Here is a 21,569-nt window from a genome sequence, read left to right on the forward strand (position 1 = left end):
TAATGTCCTCATATAATTCCTCACTATTACCAAAAGCTATTTTCTGAAATTCTGTTATGTGGTAATTTGTAACAACTATTAGCAAAATTCTCAGTGTAGTCATATGCCACATCAATGACAGATTTTATATACAATAGTCCCCAAGATTATATTATGCAATAACATTGTGTACATTAAATATACTCTGCAATGTTTATACAACAATAAAATCTCCTAATAATTTCCCTGGATATCTCCCCATTGTTAAGTGATGCATGACTTTCATTGATTCCAAAGATTATTTTTTAATTATTTCTTACTGCACAGTCATGTTTTTAATCTCACCACTGTGCCCATTACTTTCAGTCATCTGAACTCTTCAGCATGTCATCGGGTGAGAAAAGAGTTAGAGAAAGGCAGTTCTGAGATGAGCTGTTCAGTGATGGGGAAAATGTAGGGTACAGTAGGAGCATTAAGAGGGAAATCCTAAAAGCTTCCTAAAGGAACTGATAGTCATGCCAGAACTCAAAAGAGAGTGCTTAAAGAGAAATGCAGTCACTTGAAATTCTATTCAAATAATTTGTTTCCTACACAAAGATTTCTTCTTCTTTTTTTTTCTTGCAGAGTCTGCTCTTGAGAAGACTCAACGAGAAATTGAGAAACTCAAAGAAAGTCTGATGAAACTGAAAGAAAGTGGTGAGCAGACAATAATTATGATTCACTACTAATAGCTGTTAAATGATGCTTTAACTAATGCTGCTTAATAATGGAAACAATAAGCCGGACAAAAATGGCTCATGCCTGTAATCCTAGCTACTCAGGAGGCTGAAATATGAGGATTATAGTTTGAAGCCAGCCCATGCAAGAAAGTCTGTGAGTCTCTTATCTCCAATTAATCACAGAAAAAGCAGAAATTAGCACTCTGGCTCAAGTGGTAGAGAGCAAGCCTTGAGCAAAAAGGAGCTCAGGAACAGTGCCCAGGACCAGAGTTCAAGCCCTAGAACTGGCAAACAATAACAACAACAATAATAATAACAACAACAACAGAAACAATAAGCATCTCTGCTACTATTGGCACTACTGCCATTGTTGCTGCATGCTTACTCTGTGCAGGTACTCTGCCAGGGTTTTCTCATGTAAGACCTCTAGTCCTCACAACTATCCCATCCAGTGAGTATTATTATCCTCCTTTCCTATATAAGGAAACTGAACTGTCATAGGGCCAGGTGTGCCCTCCAGTAGCTACATTAGCTATCAGAATAGGCATTTGAATCCTTCTGTCACCAGGGTTTGGGAGAGAATGGTGAAAGGGATGACACTGATCAAGACTCATAAACTGACATGTAGAAATGAAACCCCTCTGTACAACTATTTAAAGATAATTAATAAAGTAATTAATTAAAAATATCTGTGATCAGCACAAATAACATATTTTATTAGGACAATTAAGACCAATAGTACCATAATTTCACTGAGTATAGAAGTACTTGTTGGATAGTCAAATAGACATGTACTTATCTAGAGTATATTAGTGCTGTGTGCCGATGGCTCACACCCATAATCCTATCTACTCGGGAGGCTAAGACCTGAGGTTCACATTGCACAGCTAGTCCAGGTGGACAAATCTCAAGACTTATATCCAGTTAATCAGAAAAATACCAGAATTGGGGATGTGGTTCAAGTGGTATAGCACCAGCCATAAATGAAAAAGTCAATAGAGAGCTCAAGGTGTTGAGTCCAAGACCTAATGCTGGCACACATACACACGTGTGTATGTACACACACATATACACACAAGAGAATTACAGAGTGACTTCGCAATTATCTTGCAGATTTTAATAAGAATAACAGCTAGAACTAGTGGCTCATACCTTAATTCTAGCTACTCAAGAGACTGAGACCCAAAGGATTATGATTCAAAGCCAGCCCAGGGAGAAAAGTTCACTAGACTCCATCTTGAAAATAACCAGCAAAAAGGAAGCAAGATGCATGGCTCAAGTGGTTAAAACACCAGTCTAGCAAGCAAGAAGATGCTGAGTCAAACCCCAACACTGCCGAAGGAAGGAAGGAAGGAAGGAAGGAAGGAAGGAAGGAAGGAAGGAAGGAAGGAAGGAAGGAAGGAAGGAAGGGAATAAGGGAGGGAAGGAGGGAGGGAAGGAAGATAGGTTGATAGATAGATAGATAGATAGATAGATAGATAGATAGATAGATAGATAGACAGATAGATGTGACTCAATTGTAAACACTTCCTTATCATGCAAAGTCCCTAGCTTCAATCCCCCATATATAGAAAAATATGCCATAGAACTTTATACATTAACATAAATCAATATCTATTATATATTCCCACATAAAGAAAACAAGTTGTAGACTAGTGTGTGTGGAATGATTTTATTTGGGTTTTGTATCTATGCTTTGTGTGCATGTACACATGTGTGCCCCAGGACTGCTGTGAGCTGGTACACACTATTATGGCAACAGACTCGTGATGATGCTGGAGTCATTTTTTTTTAAGTCAAGTAGCTATTGTCCTGAATCTTCCAAGTATCCCCCATCTGCCCAGATTGTCCTAGCTCCTTCCAGCCTCCAGCCCCTGTCCTAGCCACTAAGGAGACAATAACTGGCATGAGTATTAAAATTCTATTTTATTTATTTATTTATTTATTTTGGCCAGTCCTGGGGCTTGGACTCAGGGCCTGAGCACTGTCCCTGGCTTCTTTTTGCTCAAGGCTAGCACTCTGCCACTTGAGCCACAGCGCCACTTCTGGCCATTTTCTGTATATGTGGTGCTGGGGAATCAAACCCAGGGCCTCATGTATATGAGGCAGGCACTCTTGCCACTAGGCCATATCCCCAGCCCAAAATTCTATTTCTTAGACAATCCTCTATTGCTGGAAACTCGGCTCTCAAGAAGTCCAACTCACTAAGCTAGTGTGAGAAGTGTGTGACTTTCTGTGACTGGACTTGTGGCTAGTAGCTGTCCTGTGCATAGAGCCACATGTGCAGAGCATGGTAGGACTGACAAGAGGTCTGGAAATGACACTCAGCTTTTAGAGTTAGTACCTCCCAACTACAACTGGGATCCACATGAGTGAATGGTGTTTCTCCTTCTGTTTTAGATGCAGCTGACCTACAGAAAGCAAAAGAACACAATCAGAGATTGGATGAAGAAGTTCTGGCTCTAAGAAATCGTGTTCGGTCACTTGACTCAGAAAAAAAAGTCCTGGAAGAAATAGTAAGTTTCATTTCATTCTTGGGATTTATTTAATGTGTACAGTAACAGACAGAAGCCTGAACAACGTAGACATTACATTGGTCAGCTAAGTGATGACTGAGTCTGATGGCTACATCTCAGGTAGGTGCCCTGCTTTGACCTAGATGGATTTTGTCAATACTTTTATTTTATGAGCTATCTAAGCTAAAGAATTATTGATATCATATGAATCTAGGTAATAATTTCTAGTTAACACATTTGCCAAATAGAAAATATTGTTTGGGGTACTTTGTTAGTACCAAACCCTATGTTCTTTTCAAACCATTTCTTTATTAGCAATGTATTGATTTTAATATGCATTTCTAAATTCCAGATGTAGTATGTCTCCTCAACTTGAGTTTATACTCACTTCATAGTCATGTCTCTAGTGTCTAATACAAAGTCTGGTGTAATGCTGGGTGCCCAAGAAATTTTGCTTTAAAAATAATTAAATATCCCATTCGGATAGTGATTATTAAGACAAGAAATTAATAAGTGTTGGTGAGGATGCAGGCGATTTGGAACCCTGCACATTGCTGTAGCTGATGAGGGCAAGTACCATGGTCACTACTGAAACAAAACTGAAATTCCTCAGAAAAGTCAATGTGGAATTACCATATGATGGCTTCACATACAGAATTCAGAATTCATTGGCAGGAGGGACTCACTCAGGTATACTTTTGTACACTCATTTTCACAGAACATTATTTTACAATATCCACAAGATGAAAGCAACTTGGAAAAGAAAAGTGTAGGAACATTGGGATATTACCAGTCTTAGAAAGGAAATTCTGCTTCATGCCATAACACGAGTAAGCTGAGTGGAGATTGTTCTAAATGTAATAAGCCAGTTACAAATAGAAAAACAGAGTACAATTTAACTTTTTTGGGTTTGGTAGTGAGGATTGAACCTAGGACTTCACACTTATTTATCAAGTGCTCTACCACTTGAGTGCCACTCCAATCCCTGGGATTCTACTTATATGAAGTACTTTAAGTCATCAGACTCTTAGAAAGTAGAATGAGTTTCCAGGGACCAGGAAGAGGGCATGATGGAGAGTTATTATATAATAAGCATAGCTTTTCAGTACAGTGAGGAAAAAGAGCTCTCAACATGAATATGAATAGTGGGATGGTTGTACAACAGTCTCAGTGTTCTCACTGCCATTAAACAGTTAAAAATGATTAACATAGGGTTGGGGATATGGCCTAGTGGCAAGAGTGCTTGCCTTGTATACATGAGGCCCTGGGTTCAATTCCCCAGCACCACATATGCAGAAAATGGCCAGAAGTGGTGCTGTGGCTCAAGTGGCAGAGTGCTAGCCTTGAGCAAAAAGAAGCCAGGGACAGTGCTCAGGCCCTGAGTCCAAGCCCCAGGACTGGCCAAAAAAAGAAAAAATGATTAACATAGTATGTGTATTTTGTACCAGTAAAAAAAAAAAATGTAATCATCAGTCAGGCACCGGTGGTCATACCTGTAATCTGGCTACTCCAGAGGCTCAGATCTGAGGATAGTTGTTCGCCAGCCCAGGCAGAAATATCTCTGGGACACTCTTGTCTCCCAATTAAGCACTCAAAATCCAGAAATGGGGCTATGGCTCAAGTGGTAGAGCACTAGCCTTGAGTACAAAGAGGTTCAGGGACCGTGCCCAGGCCAAGTTCAACCCACCCAAACCCACAACCCACCAAAAAAAAAAAAAAAAAAAGTAATCATCAAAAGGAATAAACAAATAGAGATTTTCCCAGAGTACCTTAATCATTGTAAGTTTATGTATCGAATACCTACAAGTATATTTATGTGTTTAATATAAGTATAAGAGAGAGCGTGTGTGTGTGTATGTGTGTGTGTGTGTGTGTGTGTTCATGAAATACCACCCGAAGGGCACATTTCAACAGCTTCATCCCTGGAAAGAGAAGGATTGTGATATGAAGGAAATGCTACCTTTTTTTCTATATGCATATGTGTTGTTGAAGTTTTGTAGGGAATGGATTTGCATATTATTTATATATTTTTTAAAACAAAGCAGTACTGTAGTCAAGCAATAATTGAGATGTCTGACAGATTTTTATTTTCCTATTTGAGGTTGAAAGACTTAGAGGTGAGATGTGTGAATCTCCAAAGTATAAGCAACTTAGAAGCCCTGGAAAAACTGTGAGTGGTGAACAGCGAATGCAGGTATTTTAAAGTTCTGATTCCTAACATTTTAAGTAAGGTAGGTTTTCAGCATTTATTAGAGCAATAAATTAAATTATTAATCAACAAATTAGTCCTTTGTTACTATCATCTTACTGGACTGTTTTTCCCCCATAACTCGACCAATTAGATTGGAAGAATAAATACAGAGGATATATTTCTGTTCATTTCTTCCCCCAAGAGGATAATTAATTTGAAGAATTAAGTGGATTGTTTCTTTCTTTTTTATTGTAGTTGAGATTGAATGCAGGGCCTTATGCTTGCTAGACAGGTGCTCTCTATCATTCAAGCCACACCCCTAGCCCTGTATTGTTTCTTTAAAGAAAGAAAGAATCTTGTAATGAAACAACTAGCCCAAGCAGTTAGATGATGGTTGGTTTATGGAACCAACCAATGGTGAAGCTGAGGGTAGCTCAAATTTCACTGAATATAATAAATTACTGCAAAAAAAAAAAAAACAACCTAGAAAGATGTAGGCTCTAGTGTGCACAGCACATGTTTTCCCTCTTTATGCCCTCTGAAGTTATGGCAAAAGTAATCAAGCACAAAGCAGACAGAAGCAAGTGCCAAGGGGTTTCTAGTGTCTACATTATGGTGTATCATTGTGGTTTTAATTGCCTTTAAAGGTTGTCTAAAAACAATGGATAATTTTTATTTACGTGTTGTCCAGTTGTATATATTCTGTTGCATATCATCAGTTCAAAGTGTTGCATCATTTTTAATGGGGTCCTGTGTGTTCTTTATATTGAGTTGTAGGAATTCTTCATGTATTTTTATTTATTTATTTTTTTTTTTTTTTGGCCAGTCCTGGGCCTTGGACTCAGGGCCTGAGCACTGCCCCGGCTTCTTCCCGCTCAAGGCTAGCACTCTGCCACCTGAGCCACAGCACCCCTTCTGGCCGTTTTCCGTATATGTGGTGCTGGGGAATCGAACCTAGAACTTCATGTGTAGGAGGCAAGCACTCTTGCCACTAGGCCCATATTCCCAGCCCTGTATTTTTATTTATTTATGTATTTGAATTTCATGAAATGTGAGTTTTGCAAATATTTTCTCCCAATCTATATTAGGTATTTTAACAAGGTTTTATGAAAGGCAGAAATTAAGAATTGGCCAATTGAACATTTTCTTTTGGGGATGGGAATATGGCCTAGTGGCAAGAGTGCTTACCTTATATACATGAAGCTCTGGGTTGGGTTTGATTCCTCAGTACCACATATGTAGAAAACGGCCAGAAGTGGCTCTGTGGCTCAAGTGGCAGAGTGCTAGCCTTGAACAAAAAGAAGCCAGGGACAGTGCTCAGGCCCGGAGTTCAAGGCCCAGGACTGGCCAAAAAAAAATAAATAAATAAACAAAACAAAACCCCAAAAAGCCATTTTCTTTTATAATTTTATGATAATATATTAACTCAATTTGCATCGTCTTTTTCTGCTCTAAAGTCTCAAAATATGTTTCTTATCCTTTGTTTGAGATTTTACAGTTTTAGCTTTCATATCAAGATTTATGATCTATTTTTTTTTTTTGCCAGTCCTGGGGCTTGAACTCAGAGCCTGAGCACTGTCCCTCAGCTTCTTTTTGCTCAACACTAGCGCTATACCACTTGAGCCACAGTGCCATGTCCAGCCCTTTTTGTTTATGTGGTGCTGAGGAATCGAACCTAGGGCTTCATGCATGCTAGGCAAGCACTCTACCACTAAGCCACATTCCCAGTCCTGAGATTTATGATCTATTGAAGATCATTTTGTATATATTGTAAAATGATGGTAATTTTAATTTCCTAATGTTATTCCAGAACCATTGTTGAAAGACAGTCATTTCCTTATTGAATTAGATTGATTCATTTTTAAAAAATCAGTTGTTTGGATCTACTCCATTAGTGTATATGTTTGTTTGTAGGACAATTACATGTAACTTTATTGGAATTCTGATTATTACCCAATTCTAAAGCCAGTTCCACATTTTTGAATATTTAAACATTTTCTTAGAAACAGAAAGTAGAATAACAAACTTTGGGGGAGGCTGGTCAAAGTTGTTCTGCCTAGTCCAGGTTCTTTGTGTTTCCATGAACATTTTAGAATCATACTACCAACTCTGACATATATACATTCTAGAACTGTGATAATCAGATCGATTTAGGAAGTTACATTTTAACAATATGAGTCCTCAGATCCATAAACATGGTATATCTTTCTGTTCACTTGAGTCCTCTTATCTTCTTTATCTTATCAGTTTTTTTGTGTCTTGCAATGCACAGATCATATACATATTTAACAAAAATTGAGATATATTGAGTTGGGGCTATAGCTCGGTAGTAAAGCACTTTCCTAGCACAGGAAATGCCCTGTTTTCAATTCCTAGCACTGCAAATAAGTATATAATTTATATACATAAAATCTACACACATTTATTTATTTGTTTGTTTGTTTGTTTATTTGTTTGTCTATTGCCAGTCCTGGGCCTTGGACTCAGAGCCTGAATACTGTCCCTGGCTTCTTTTTGCTCAAGGCTAGCACTCTGCCACTTGAGCCACAGTGCCACTTCTGGCCGTTTTCTATGTATGTGTTGCTGGGGAATTGAACCCAGGGCTTCGTGTATGCGAGTGAGGCAAACACTCTTGCCACTAGGCCATATTCCCAGCCTGCACACCTTTTAAAAGTATAAAATTTACTGGTGTTTCACATATTCAGAAACATATGCAACTATAACCAATATCTAATTCTACTAGTAATAGCAATAGCAGCAGACATTACATACTCTCCTTTCCCTCCAGATCCAGGTGACCACTAAGCTACTTTCTGTGTGTCTGTGTGTGTGTGTGTGTGTGTGCGCGTGCGTGTGTGTGTGTGTGTGTGTGTGTGTGTGTGTATGTGCCAGTATTGGGACTTGAATTCAAGATGTGACAGCCCATGTCTAGGAACAGTAGTAAATGTCTGTCATTGCCAGTGATGTGGGGAAGCACAAGTAGGAGGACCAGTGCCCAGGCAAGTCCACTAGACTCTATCTACAAAATAACCAGCAAAAAGCAGCAAGCAAGCCAAGTAGCACAAGGCCCTTAAAAAAATGCAATAAAATAAAGTAAAGGAGAATTCATCTCTCTTGTAAATCTTACTCTTCTATTAGTCCTTCTGACATTGAGGAAACAATGGTATCCAGGTTTGCCCTTTCTTGTGGTTTTGGGGACGCTGTGTCCTTTTCACCCCATTTGCTCCCTCTTTCAAATGTGACAGTGAAGTTGATTGGGGCACAGGAGGAATTCAGTTGCTCCAATCATTTGTCTGCCAGAAGAGTATTTTCCCAGAGACTTCACCATGTAAGCATGGCTTACATTCTTTGACTTCTCATCTCATCACTTTCTTTTGTCTATGAGAGTGATCAGTAGTCAGCCATTATCCATAACATGCGGGCCCCAAGATGAACTTAGAATTACAAGAGAGTTATCAAGGTGACACTTATTTGGGATAAATGAAAAGCAGGCATGTCATCTGACAAAAAGTCCTTAGATCTCGATGCAAAGCTGACATCTGAGAAAGCAGCAGGAGAAGAAAGGAAGGCTGGACAGAAAAAAAAAATCTAAGACTCTAGTGGACCTCTTAGAAAGTCTCAGCCAGCCCAACAGGAGGGTCCTTTTTCTGTGTGTGCCAATCCTAGGTCTTGAACTCGGGATCTGAGCACATTCCCTGAGCATTTTTGCTCAAGACTAGCTCTCTACCACTTGAGCCACAATTCCACTTCAGCTTTTGGTGGTTAATTGGAGGTAAGAGTATTATGGACTTTCCAGCTTGGGCTGTCTTTAAACTGAGATCCTCAAAACTCAGCCTCCTGGGCTGGGAATATGACCTAGTGGTAGAGTGCTTGCCTCGCATACATGAAGCCCTGGGTTCAATTCCTCAGTACCACATACACAGAAAAAGACAGAAGTGGTGCTATGGCTCAAGTGGTAGAGTGCTAGCCTTGAGCAAAAAGAAAAAGAAGCCAGGGACAGTGCTCGGGCCCTGAGTCCAAGCCCCAGGACTGGCAAAAAAGAAAAAAGAAAAAAAAACTCAGCCTCCTGAAAAGCTAGAATTATAGGCATGAGCCATGGGCACCCAGCCCAGCAGGAAGTCTTGACACAAGCGCCTGAGAAGAAGTCCACATTGGGTAGAGATGGCCAGTCCTCAAAGTTCCCACCTTGCTCATGTATTCACTGAAGGATGCTGGGAAGGGTATGGCAAGAACCTCAACCAAGGAAGTTGTCAGAGTATACTCTATTTGGAAATTCATGAGATAGGAGAAGCCACTAGGAGATAGTCTAGTTAACCTATTTCCCCCTAGTATTGATGCTATCTGTGCCATCCTGAATCAGTGAGCATCTTATATGAAAAGATGCCATACCTTTTCTTAATGTTTAACATTAAGTATCAGAAGTTTCTGAGGCAGGCTTTTTTTTTTTTGGCCAGTCCTGGGCCTTGGACTCAGGACCTAAGCACTGTCCCTGGCTTCTTCCAGCTCAAGGCTAGCACTCTGCCACTTGAGCCACAGCGCCGCTTCTGGCCGTTTTCTGTATATGTGGTGCTGGGGAATCGAACCTAGGGCCTCGTGTATCCGAGGCAGGCACTCTTGCCACTAGGCTATATCCCCAGCCCAGTATCAGAAGTTTCTTTTCCTATGACTCATTTCAAACCTCTAGGCTGTGGTGTAACCAGTATTTTTTTTTTTGCCTTTGCATCAAGACATAAAATATGGATGGGTTCCTAAGATTATAAAATAAAGCCTGATTCCAACTTTCAAGGTCATTTTTCTCCACTTCATCCTTCACAGAGCCAGATGGAAAGGACTAATGAGGGCTATTGCAAGTCAATACTTCTCCTCTTCAGAGGTATGAACAAGCAGAGATCTTTAAAACTAGAAAAACTTACTTATGAAGAGTAACCAATTTGAGTCAAATGTCCTTTTTTTTTTTTTTTTTACCAGTCCTGGGGCTTGAACTCAGGACCTGAGCACTGTCCCTGGCTTCTCTTGCTCAGAGCTAGCACTCTACCACTTGAGCCACAGTGCCACTTCCGTTTTTTGTTTGTTTCTTTGTTTGCTTATGTGGTGCTAAGGAATCAAACCCAGGGCTTCATGCATGCTAGGCAAGCACTCTACTGCTAAGCCACATTCCCAGCCCTGTGAAATGTCCTTTGAAAGTTACTTCCTGAAGTAAGAGGAGGCATCTAAAAATAGGTTTTTACTGTCAAAGTCTTCACAAAGGAAAAGTCTCAAACTTCCTTAATTATGTCTGCCAGCCCTATGATGATATTATCGATAACTATTAACTAAGGCATTGTTCTCCTATGGGATTGTTCTCAGGGGAGGAATATGTTACCTGAGTGCTATAGGCAGGTAGGAAAGACACTCAACCTTTTCCTTGAGCTTGTTTTCAAATTGTCATCTCACACTCTGCCATCCCCACCCCACCACGCACAACTTCAATGTGTAAATGGGATGCCTTCTTTCCTCATCACTGACTATATTTTCTGTTTCCTTCAAAAGGATGGTATGATGGTTAATTTATATTTCAACTTGACTAGGCAATAGATTTCCAGATACCTGGTTGACGTGTGTCTGAGGGGTTGGCATTCCCCTCTGAGGACTATAGAGAGTTAATGCTGGCATAGCCAGTGAACAGAACAGGGGAAGGATATTCTTACTCATACACACTTTCTCTTTCTCTCTCCTTCTCTCTTTCCCACTCTCCTTCCTCCATCTGACTGCTTGAGATATGTGTTTTCTGCTATCCTCAGCCTGGGACTTCCACCACCAGTGCTCATGGACCTCTCAGGCCTGCAGACTCAGATGTTCTAGAACCCCTGGCTCTCCAGTCCTTAGGCCTTTGGACTTTAGTTATACCTGACACCCTTAGTTCTTCAGATTCTCAGCCTTTGGATCTGGACTACACCTATTCCACAGCTTTCCCAAGTCCCCTGCTTCCACATGGCATATTTGGGGCCTCCCAGCCTCTATAATCAGATAAGCTGATTCCTCATGTAAGCATCTTTTCCAAAAGCGCCTGTGTGTGTGTGCACATGTGCAAGTGCACATGCAGAATCTCTCCTACTGTTTCTGTTCCTCTACAAAAAAAAAACTGTCTAATACAGATACATTGTGGATCATCCACAATGCTGAAATGATTGATGAAGGCTTGACACAATCCAAGTGATGTCAGCAGAAATTCTGTTCCCCTGGTACACTTGAGAACCAAGACCACCATTTATAAATGTGGAAGCCCCAGTGTCCAATTGCAGCCTGATGACAAAAGCCATGTCTTTACCACCATAGTTTCCAGCGTGTTCCCTGACCACCCATGTTCCATGAGCACAGCTTTGGATCTCCCACCCCGCCACCCCCACCCATTAGAGATATCTCCACTCAGAACATGCTGGCAAGTTTCCCCACAAGAATTCCCTTGAAAATAAGAGGGAAAGGTAGTCCTCTAATTCTGAAAAAGAAAAACAGCATAGAAGATCAGAACTCTCTTATCAGAACTAACTCCTCAAAATATGGCAGATTTGTCACTATATAGACCATGGTAGTGCTTGCTGTAGGTATGCAGGTTCTCAGAGAACATGTTTTTTAAAATGTGAGGTCACCATCAGGATTAACAGCCACAGTGTCCTGAGCACTGATCACTTACCATGATCTCTACCCAAGCCCTCTCCATAACCTCCCTGCTCCAGGGAAGCAGAGCACTCCCACTTATTTGTGAAAGCTGAAGGGAACTGGGCCAAAGTAAGTCAAACAAGAGAGCCCATTTTCAATGCAACACCTCCTCTAGTAGAGATTTACAGAGGAGGTTTATTATAACTCAAGAGGCTGTATACATTAGTGGCTTCCTCTTAGAGGTGAAGAGCAGGCACTGTTTACTCTCTGCAGGGCTAGCCTTCATCATCTCATGTGACTATGTCATAGATTTGACAGCAGTGAAATGTCATACAGTGCTGAGAGGTACAATCAGTTCATAGCATGAAATAACACTCCCCCCACCACCACTATCTTTCAGAAAGAACATTGAAAGTGGAGTATTCTGATCAGTTAAACAGTTCCTCCAGAGCTGTTGGCTGCCTCGTGCAAAGGAGGCAACTTGCTAACAAGTGTTTAGTTTCTTTTTACTTTCTACTGGCTGACTGGTAAGATGACCTCTCTGGCTAACCACATTCCCTCGTCAAGTCTTTGTTCCCACTGCATTTGCTGCCACTGTCCTGAGCTTTTCTGCTCCCAACTTTGGGCATCTGTCTTGTGAAGTAAATCAATTGCCCAATTGCATAAGAATATTAAGTGTGCCATAAATGCTGGTAAACTTCAGATATATGTTTGTATGGTATATTCAAATACTTTCAAATATTTTTCAAATATAAAACTAAAATGTATAAGTATATACATTTACATTAAGTGTGGAATATAATTTTAAATAATATTATTTAGAAATATTATTTTAGGGATAGGAATGTGGCTTAGTGGTAGAGTGCTTGACTAGCATGCACGAAACCCTAGGTTCAATTCCTCTGCACCAACCATATAAACAGAAAAAGCCAGAAGTGGCCTTGTGGCTCAAGAGGTAGAGTGCTAGCCTTGAGCAAAAAAAGCTAGGAACAGTGCTCAGACCCTGAGTCCCAAGTCCCAGGACTGGCATATATATAATTTTAGCCAAGTGCCAGTGTCTCACACCTGTAATCCTAGCTACTCAGGAGGCTGAGATCTGAGGATCTAGGTTCAAAGCCAGCCAGGAGAGAAAAGTCCCCATGAGACTCTTATCTCCAATTAATCACTCAAAAACTGGAAGCAGGGGCTGGGAATATGGCCTAGTGGCAAGAGTGCTTGCCTCCTATACATGAAGCTCTCGGTTCGATTCCCCAGCACCACATATATGGAAAATGGCCAGAAGGGGCGCTGTGGCTCAGGTGGCAGAGTGCTAGCCTTGAGCAGGAAGAAGCCAGGGATGGTGCTCAGGCCCTGAGTCCAAGGCCCAAGACTGGCCAAAAAACAAATAAACAAACAAAAACCTGGAAGCAGTGCTGTGGCTCAAAGTGGCAGAATGCTAGCTTTGAATGAAAGAGCTTAGGGACAGAACCCCCCTGAGTTCAAGCCCCATGATCATATATATATTTCAAATTTGGAATATTAAATGAATGTACTTTTTTTGTACTAGTGATTGGACCTTGGCCCCTAGTGCTACTTGAATCATGCCCCCAACCCTTTGTTTTTGCCAGTCCTGGGGCTTGAACTCAGGGCCTGGGCACTGTCCCTGAGCTTCTTTTGCTCAAGGCTAGCACTCCACTCCTTGAGTCCAGCGCCAATCCTGGCTTTTTCTGTGTATATGGTACTGAGGAATCGAACCCAGGGCTTCATGCATACTAGGCAAGCACCCTGCCGCGATACCACATTCCCAGCCCTCCTTTTGTTTTTCACTTTATTTCTGACATACAGTATCACGAACCTTGCCAAGGCTGAACTGAACCACAGAACTTCTGCTACTACCTCACCTCCATGAAGTTAGGTTTATGAGAGTATGCCACCATACCTCTCTTAGGTACATGTCATTCTTAGACTAAGAAAACACAAAGAGGGGCTGGGGATATAGCCTAGTGGCAAGAGCACTTGCCTCATATACATGAAGCCCTGGGTTCGATTCCCCAGCACCACATATACAGAAAATGGCCAGAAGTGGCGCTGTGTCTCAAGTGACAGAGTGCTAGCCTTGAGCAAAAAGAAGCCAGGGACAGTGCTCAGGCCCTGAGTCCAAGGCCCAGGACTGGCAAAAAAAAAAAGAAAGAAAGAAAATGAAAGGCATTTTTTTATTTTGAAGAGTTGAACTGTTTCCCCTACATAGTTGTACTGAGGCATCAGATGGAGCAAAGGGAACCCTTGCCTTGAGAGTTGAATGCTTAGTAGGTCGTGTACATTTGCAAAAGTGTTCACCAAGGTAAATGTTGCTGATGCAGAGGAGGAAGAGCAGATGGAGGGTAGATTTGTCTCCTTCCTCACATCCTTGAGTAATGCTTCAAGTTGACTGTATGTGCACATGCTGATGTAGCGGTGTGTGCGAGCACAGGGTCATGAACTCAGGGACTGGGTGCTGTCCCTTAGATTCTCACTCAAGGCTAGTGCTCAGCCTCCTGAATAGCACAAATAGTGATTAGACTTTTTGTTCATGTTACTGGATAGGAGAAATTGTAAAAGTCTATTGGGTTTTACATCCTTTTTTTAGTTTTTTAAAAAAAAAATTTTGCCAGTCCTGGGATTTGGACTCAGGGCTTGAGCACTGTCCCTGAGCTTCTTTTTGCTCATGGCTAGCACTCTACCACTTGAGCCACAGTGCCATTTCTGGCATTTTTTGTTTATGTGGTACTGAGGAATTAAACCCAGGACTTCATGTGTGCTAGGCAAGCACTCTATCACTAAGCCGCATCTCCAACCCCAGCATCCATTTCTTTTAAGTAGCATTCATTACTCTTTAACTCATGAAACTGCTTTTCTTGTTTTGTTGTTGCCCTTTGGGGGATAGATAGATAGGTGTACAGATATATGAGAATGGTAGATGTTAAAGTCAGTTTGAGGGGCTGGGGATATGGCCTAGTGGTAAAGTGCTCACCCCATATACATGAAGCCCTGGGTTCGATTCCTCAGCACCACATATACAGTAAACAGCCAGAAGTGGCACTGTGGCTCAAGTGGCAGAGTGCTAGCCTTGAGCAAAAAGAAGCCAGGGACAGTGCTCAGGCCCTGAGTCCAAGGCCCAGGACTGGCAAAAAAAAAAAAAAAGTCAGTTTGACAGTTCCGTACAATCCAGATTCTGCAATGTATTTGTTTAATGTAATATTTTTTCTCTTTGGCTCATGCCCAACAATGGCTGAAGTACAAATCCAGAATAAAATAACTTATAAGAAAACAAACAAATATAATGTAAATCTTAGTTATAGGAAGATATTTTAGGGATGTATCCTCAGGAAAGGATGCTTAAGAAATGCACTTTATTTTTGAATATTAAAAAAATGAGAATGCATATAGTCAAGTGCCAGTGGTTCACACCTATAATCCTAGCTACTAAGGAGGCTGAAACTGAGGATCACAGTTGGAAGCTAGTTGTGGCAGGGAAGTCCATGAGATTCTTATCTCCAACCAATCACCAAAAAAGCTAGATGTGAAGTTGTGACTCAAGTACTAGAGTGCTAGCCTTGAACTAAAGAAACTCAGTGGACAGTGCCCAGGCCCTGAGTTCGAGCCCTTAAAATTAAAAGTTCGAGCTCTTAAAATTAAAAGAACGCACATATATTTTAACTAGTAACCTATTTGCATTAAGATTTCCATCTTAGAGCCTAGCTTATCAGTAATATAAGAAGACAGAAGATAAACCACTATGAAAGATCAAGAGACAATTAAAGTACAAGACCTGAATGAGGTAAGCCATCACATGATAATTCTTTGGGTACATTTGCTAATAAGGGTTAGAAAAGGCCAACAAGAGAAGAAAGCTCATGGGGAAGAATGGCAAATCTACTCCCTATGACTGTGACCAGTGGTTACACAGAACTTCGCAGAAGTTAGCCTGCTAGGAACTCATTAGAAATGCATGTAGGATATCTCGGTGCTGGTGGCTCACACCTATAATCCTAGCTATTTGAGAATCCTGGTTCATAGCCAGCCCAGGCAGACAAATCTATCTCCGATTATCTAGTAAGAAGTCAGAACAAGAGGCAAGGCTTACATGGTAATGCTCTGATCTTGAGCAAACTGAGTTCCAGCCCCAGGAGGGAAGAAGGGGAGAAAAGAAATGAGTAGTATAGACAAGAAGAAAGAGGGAATGGGTGACATTGTCTAAAAAGAAATGTACTTATTACCTGATTTATATAACTGTAACCCCTCTGCAAATCACCTTTGTAATAACCATGAAATTAAAATTAAAAATAGAGAAAAAGAAAGAAAGAAAAGAAAAGAAAAATTTGTAGGATAAACTAGTGCATTGAAATCACAAAGAGATATTAAAGGTATCTCCTCATTGGATAATAAATGTGGCCAACTGCTAATGGCTCCTATCTATACTCCTAGCTATTCAGGAGGCTGAGATCCAAGGATCATGGTTCAGAGCCATCCTGGAAGGCCAAATCCTAGAGACTTAGGTCAAATTAACCAGTGAAAAGTTGGAAGTAGAAGCAGCTCAAGTAATAGAACACCAGCTGTTGGGGGGTAGAAAGAGTACAAGGTTCTAAGCTCAAGCCCTAGTACTGGCACAAAAATAAAAAATGAGATAGAACCATCCAGAACTGAATCTGCCATTTCCAGAGCATTTTTTATGAGCTCATGGTCCAAGTATGCCCAAGCATCATTATCTCTACTTTTCAGAAAAGGAAACTGAAGCTAAGAAACAGGAGTGGTGGGGCCTACTACTCCCTGGGTACAGAGTATAGATGCATGGCTCTCCTGTCACTTCCTACATAACCCAGGCAAACACACATGAATGCACACATCAGGTGCACTCCTTCAGCAGAGAGCACAGTCCTGAAGAGAACTGGCTTGAGTCTCACTGTGTTCACTAAGATGCATTTGGAGCTCAATATTATTGCCTAATAGGCTTCTGTACACAAGAGAAAATGCACTTTGACAAGGTTGAGTGGAGTAGCTTTTTAAAGTGCCTTTCAGCTACATTTGGGTTTAAATGCCAGTGCAACCAGTCTGACCTTGAGCAGATTTTCTAACATGTTACTTAATGTAGCTGAACCTCCTCTGCCTCCTCTGAAAAAGAATGGGCACTCACATAGGGTCCTAGGAAAGCAAAGTAGGATGATTCATGCTAAACATTTACCATAGGCTCTGATATGCAATGAGCTTTCAATAAATAGGGGCCCCTACCATTACTGTTCCAGTTAGCATCATTAGTTACTTTGGGAATATTTCATCCATTCTCTTATATTTGAAAGGTGCTTAAAATGTATAAAATACTTTCAGAATCACATTTGATTCCTATCATAATAGCTATAGGGGATAAATATAGGATAAGGGGATAAATATTACTACCTGTTATAGTTGTATGAACAGGTATGGAGATCAAAATATGATCATGAACTCATTTTCCTGTTTACATATCTCCTCCATGATTTTAGAATTGTTCATATGAAAATGAATGGGAAAGGCTGCTCTTGTATATAAAATGAATTGTGTAAAATGATTTTTACAGATAGTGAAAATGAGCCAAGAAAATATTGAAATATTTGAGAATGATTTGTCAGAAGAGAATGAGAAGAGAAAGCAGCTGATAACCAGTTTTATTTCCATACAGAAGGCTTTGGAAGTTGATAGTGAGGTATTGCCATTTCCAGATGTTGTTTTCTTAGCCTAGGAATTTCATATTATCATTTAATTTTAAAATATAATGGTGTTGGGCTGGAAATATGGCCTAGGGTAGCATGCTTGCCTCACATACATGAAGCCCTGGGTTCGATTCCTCAGTTCCACATACATAGAAAAAGCCAGAAGTGATGCTGTGGCTCAAGTGGTAGAGTGATAGCCTTGAGCAAAAAAAAAAAAAAAAAAAAGAAGCACCAGCCAGGGACAGTGCTCAGGCCCTGAGTTCAAGGCCCACGACTGGCAAAAAATAAAATATAACTGTATACCCTAGTTTGAGCTGGTTGCAACCAAATTATTTGGGTATTATAAGCAAATATCACAAAGAGGGTGGCTTAACTAACGGGTTTATTTATTTACGATTAAGGAGGCTGAGAAGTCCCCGAACAAGCAAGTGGCTGTCCAGTACAGTGCCTGGAGAGAGCTTTTTACAGGCATGTAGAGGTGCACCATCTTGCTGGGTCCTCATGATGGAAAAGAGTCAGAGCTCTTCCTCTCTTCCATACAAGCACCAAACCCATCAATTCCATAGATCCTTAGGTTTTCATTTGACCTCCTTCTGGCCTAGCCTTCAAATTCAGGGAATTTTGGTTTCAACGTAGGAATTTTGAGAGCACACAGCTCAGTCCCTTGCACCATAGCATATATGTTTGTAGCAATAATGGGCTAGTTCTGTTGTTTCCTCAGACTGAGTCCAAGAGCTATAGCAGCAGATGTTTGGTGTTTATGGTATTCATAGCATCTGGGGCTGGTCTCCTTTAAACCTCCTGCCATGTCACCTTGGAAAGATCTGAGACTCAGTCAGGCTCAAATTTGAGGAAAGACCTGGAACTAAGTTCATGAAACTCAAGGTGACCAGTTTAGAGAAAGGTATACTTTTCATCAGTTTGCAGAGTCCTGATTATAAGGTTCATAGGAAAGGAAACCTACCACATGGTTCAGGCAGAAAGGAGTTTATTTGGGGGAAAGCAAACTGCCAGCTCACACAAGATGGAGGCATGGGGAGGCAGAGGGGAAGGAAGAAGGGGAAGGAAGAAGGGAAAAAGAAAAAGAGCAAGAGAGAGTAAGAGAGAAAAGGAAAGAGCGGGGACCTTTATAACCCAGTCCCCGGATTATAATCCGGATTATAAAGGAAGAGATGGGAGATATGACCAGGTGAATTGGATGTGACCTCACAGAAAGAGGAGGTAACTGCTTCCAGGTGTGCCAGTTACCTCAGTATCTCAGGTACTGGGCACAGACTTAAACAGGTGGGGGGGGGGGCATCTGCATGGAGCCATCTTGGGGGTGGGCCTTACACTGATGAGCTTACAGGAATTTTCAGGAAAATGGAACAGAACAACACCAGCCTTCTTCATGAAGTTTGGGGAGGCCACACCCCATCTTCTTTCCTTTTTGCCCATTGCCATTTGTATTTTCCCTTCCCTTGGTATCAAGGCTTTGGGGAAATACCAAGCAGCTACTCTCCTGAACTAAATTTGCTGTAACCTTTTGGTGTGGGACACTTCCGATAGACTCCACCTCTCATCAATTGCCAATCAAATGCTACACATTGCTACACATCCTATGTAATCCATGTAGGATTTTGAGGAAAATATGGGCCTAAAGCATTTTTTGTCACATATATGAAAAGAAAATCAGAGGGCTAGAGGAAATCTGATTTGTTTTAGGTCACTGGCTATTCATTGGTAAGGCTGCACAATTTACACTTAAAAACAAAATGTCCAGAGTCAGACCAGGCATGAGTTTCCAATGTCTTGGCTGTGTGCCTTCAGGAAGATTGATTAAGTTTCTGAAACTAAATTTCAGTAACCCTGTTCTGGGTGTTTGAAGATTAAAGGTAAACAACAGAGTAATATATTATTTATGAAAGACAAAAAAAGCGCCATGATACATTTTTTGTCAGTACTGGAAGGTTGTTTTTTTTTTGTGTGGGGGGGAGGGGACGTTGTTATTTGTTTTTGCCTGTCCTGGGGCTTGAATCAGGGCCTGGACTCTGTCCTTGAGCCTTTCTGTGCGCAAGGCTAGTGCTCTACCACTTGAGCCACAGCGCCACTTCCAGCTTTTTCTGTTTATGTGGTGCTGAGGAATTGAACTCAGGGTTTCATACATGCTAGGCAAGCACTCTACCACTAAGCCACATTCCCAGCCCATTTCTGGAGTTTTGAACTCAAAGTGCTGTAGCTTGGTAGACAGGCTCTTTACAATTGAGCCACACCAGCTATTTTGCTCTAGTCATTTCTCACATAGGGTCTGGCAGTTTCATCTGGCTGGACTTTATCCACCTCCTACATTGTAGGGATAACAGGTATGAGCTACCATACCTGCAAATGTGTTTGTTGGGATGGAGGGGGTACTGCTAACTTTTAGCCTTGGCTGGCCTCAAACAGCCATCTTCCAGATCTCTATTTCCTGAGTAGCTGGGATTATAGTTGCTAGCCACTGTGTCCAGCCTAGGATACATTTTTGTTTGGTTGGTTGTTTTGAATAAATTTTTGAGTCTTACTGAAATATCAAGAAACTAGAAATACAATCACATGGGTTATCTTCATGACAAGAAAGCAGAATTGTTTGCCTTAGTTTCTTAAAACTACTAAGACAAAGGACTATTTTATTTTAGCATACCAAGATGCATTTTAAGATGGATAATTTAGTGTAGATGCTGCTAAACATTTTACCTTATGAACCTTGCTTGAAGCAGGAAGGACTAGAAAGCCAAGTTTTTCGATCTGTGAATGGTAGAAATTAAGAATGCTCAGTTTCATTATACTTAAAACAGCAAGAAGAAAGGGACAATATGAAAATTAACTTTTAGAAACATTATATATCCCACAGGGAAATAGTCTTGTTCTATAAAATGTCTTTATTTCTTAATCAGGAATTCCAAAAATTAAAGTCAGAACTGAAATGCCTTTATAAGGAAATCCAGCATCTTCCCGGGGCAGTAGCTGGCAGAGACAAACTTTTAATAGCGTATGACCTGCTACAAAGAGAGAATTTTGAATTAGAAACAAAGGTGAGACTAAATACCTCAGTATCTCAGTGTTTAATGTTTACTATCCCATGTTAAAAGAAATCCACCTTCAGTAAGAGGTGACTTGGAAATTAGATTGTATTCTTATTAAAAAATATTTATTATTATTTTTATTATTATTGGGAATGTGGCTTAGTGGTAGAGTGCTTGCTTAGCACACACGAAGCCCTGGGTTCTATTCCTCAGCACCACATAAACAGAAAAGGCTGGATGTGGCACTGTGGCTCAAGAGGTAGAGTGCTAGCCTTGAGCAAAAAGAACCCAGTGCTGTTTCGTTCCCGGGTTTCGGCACCAAAAAGAAAAAAAAGAAAAAAAAAGAAACCAGTGACAGTGCTCAGGCCCTGAGTCCAAGCCCCAGAACTGACAAAAACAAAAAATGAAATACACATGGTGTGGGTCGTAAGTCAAGCAATATTTCAGGATAAACATGCAAACTTTAGTCAATACTTGGCACTTGGTATTAATTAGGAAGTGCTTCCTACCAACTTAATTTTTGAGCATATCTGACAGTGTGTAATATGGAGGGTGAAAGGTGCAGAACACAGGGTTTACTGCCTGAGAGGGTAGATGTGTAGAGCAAAAATTACACCACAGCTTTTGTCTGTGGAACCTGGTAAGCAAGATGAGTGACCATCACATGTACAACTAAAAGACCAAGCCTCCCAAAATATCACTGGAAAAGTTAATACAGAAGAGAAGAGGGGGGAGATAGATATATAGGCTCATGCCTATAACCCCAGCTACTTGGGGATCAGAAA

At 40.8% G+C, this 21,569-nt stretch overlaps 1 protein-coding gene across 1 annotated transcript in view; it reads left to right on the forward strand.

The window, feature by feature from the left end:
• Ccdc30 (coiled-coil domain containing 30) overlaps nt 1-21,569 on the forward strand; it is a 96,823-nt gene that overhangs the window by 17,842 nt on the left and 57,412 nt on the right. Inside the window, 5 exon segments of the mRNA XM_048351047.1 lie at nt 604-675; nt 3,099-3,214; nt 5,316-5,408; nt 17,611-17,736; nt 20,656-20,793. Of these exon segments, the coding sequence (XP_048207004.1) occupies nt 604-675; nt 3,099-3,214; nt 5,316-5,408; nt 17,611-17,736; nt 20,656-20,793 (545 nt within the window).

This window comes from Perognathus longimembris, chromosome 7, assembly GCF_023159225.1.
Source record: "Perognathus longimembris pacificus isolate PPM17 chromosome 7, ASM2315922v1, whole genome shotgun sequence".
In the NCBI taxonomy this organism is placed as follows: Eukaryota; Metazoa; Chordata; class Mammalia; order Rodentia; family Heteromyidae; genus Perognathus; species Perognathus longimembris.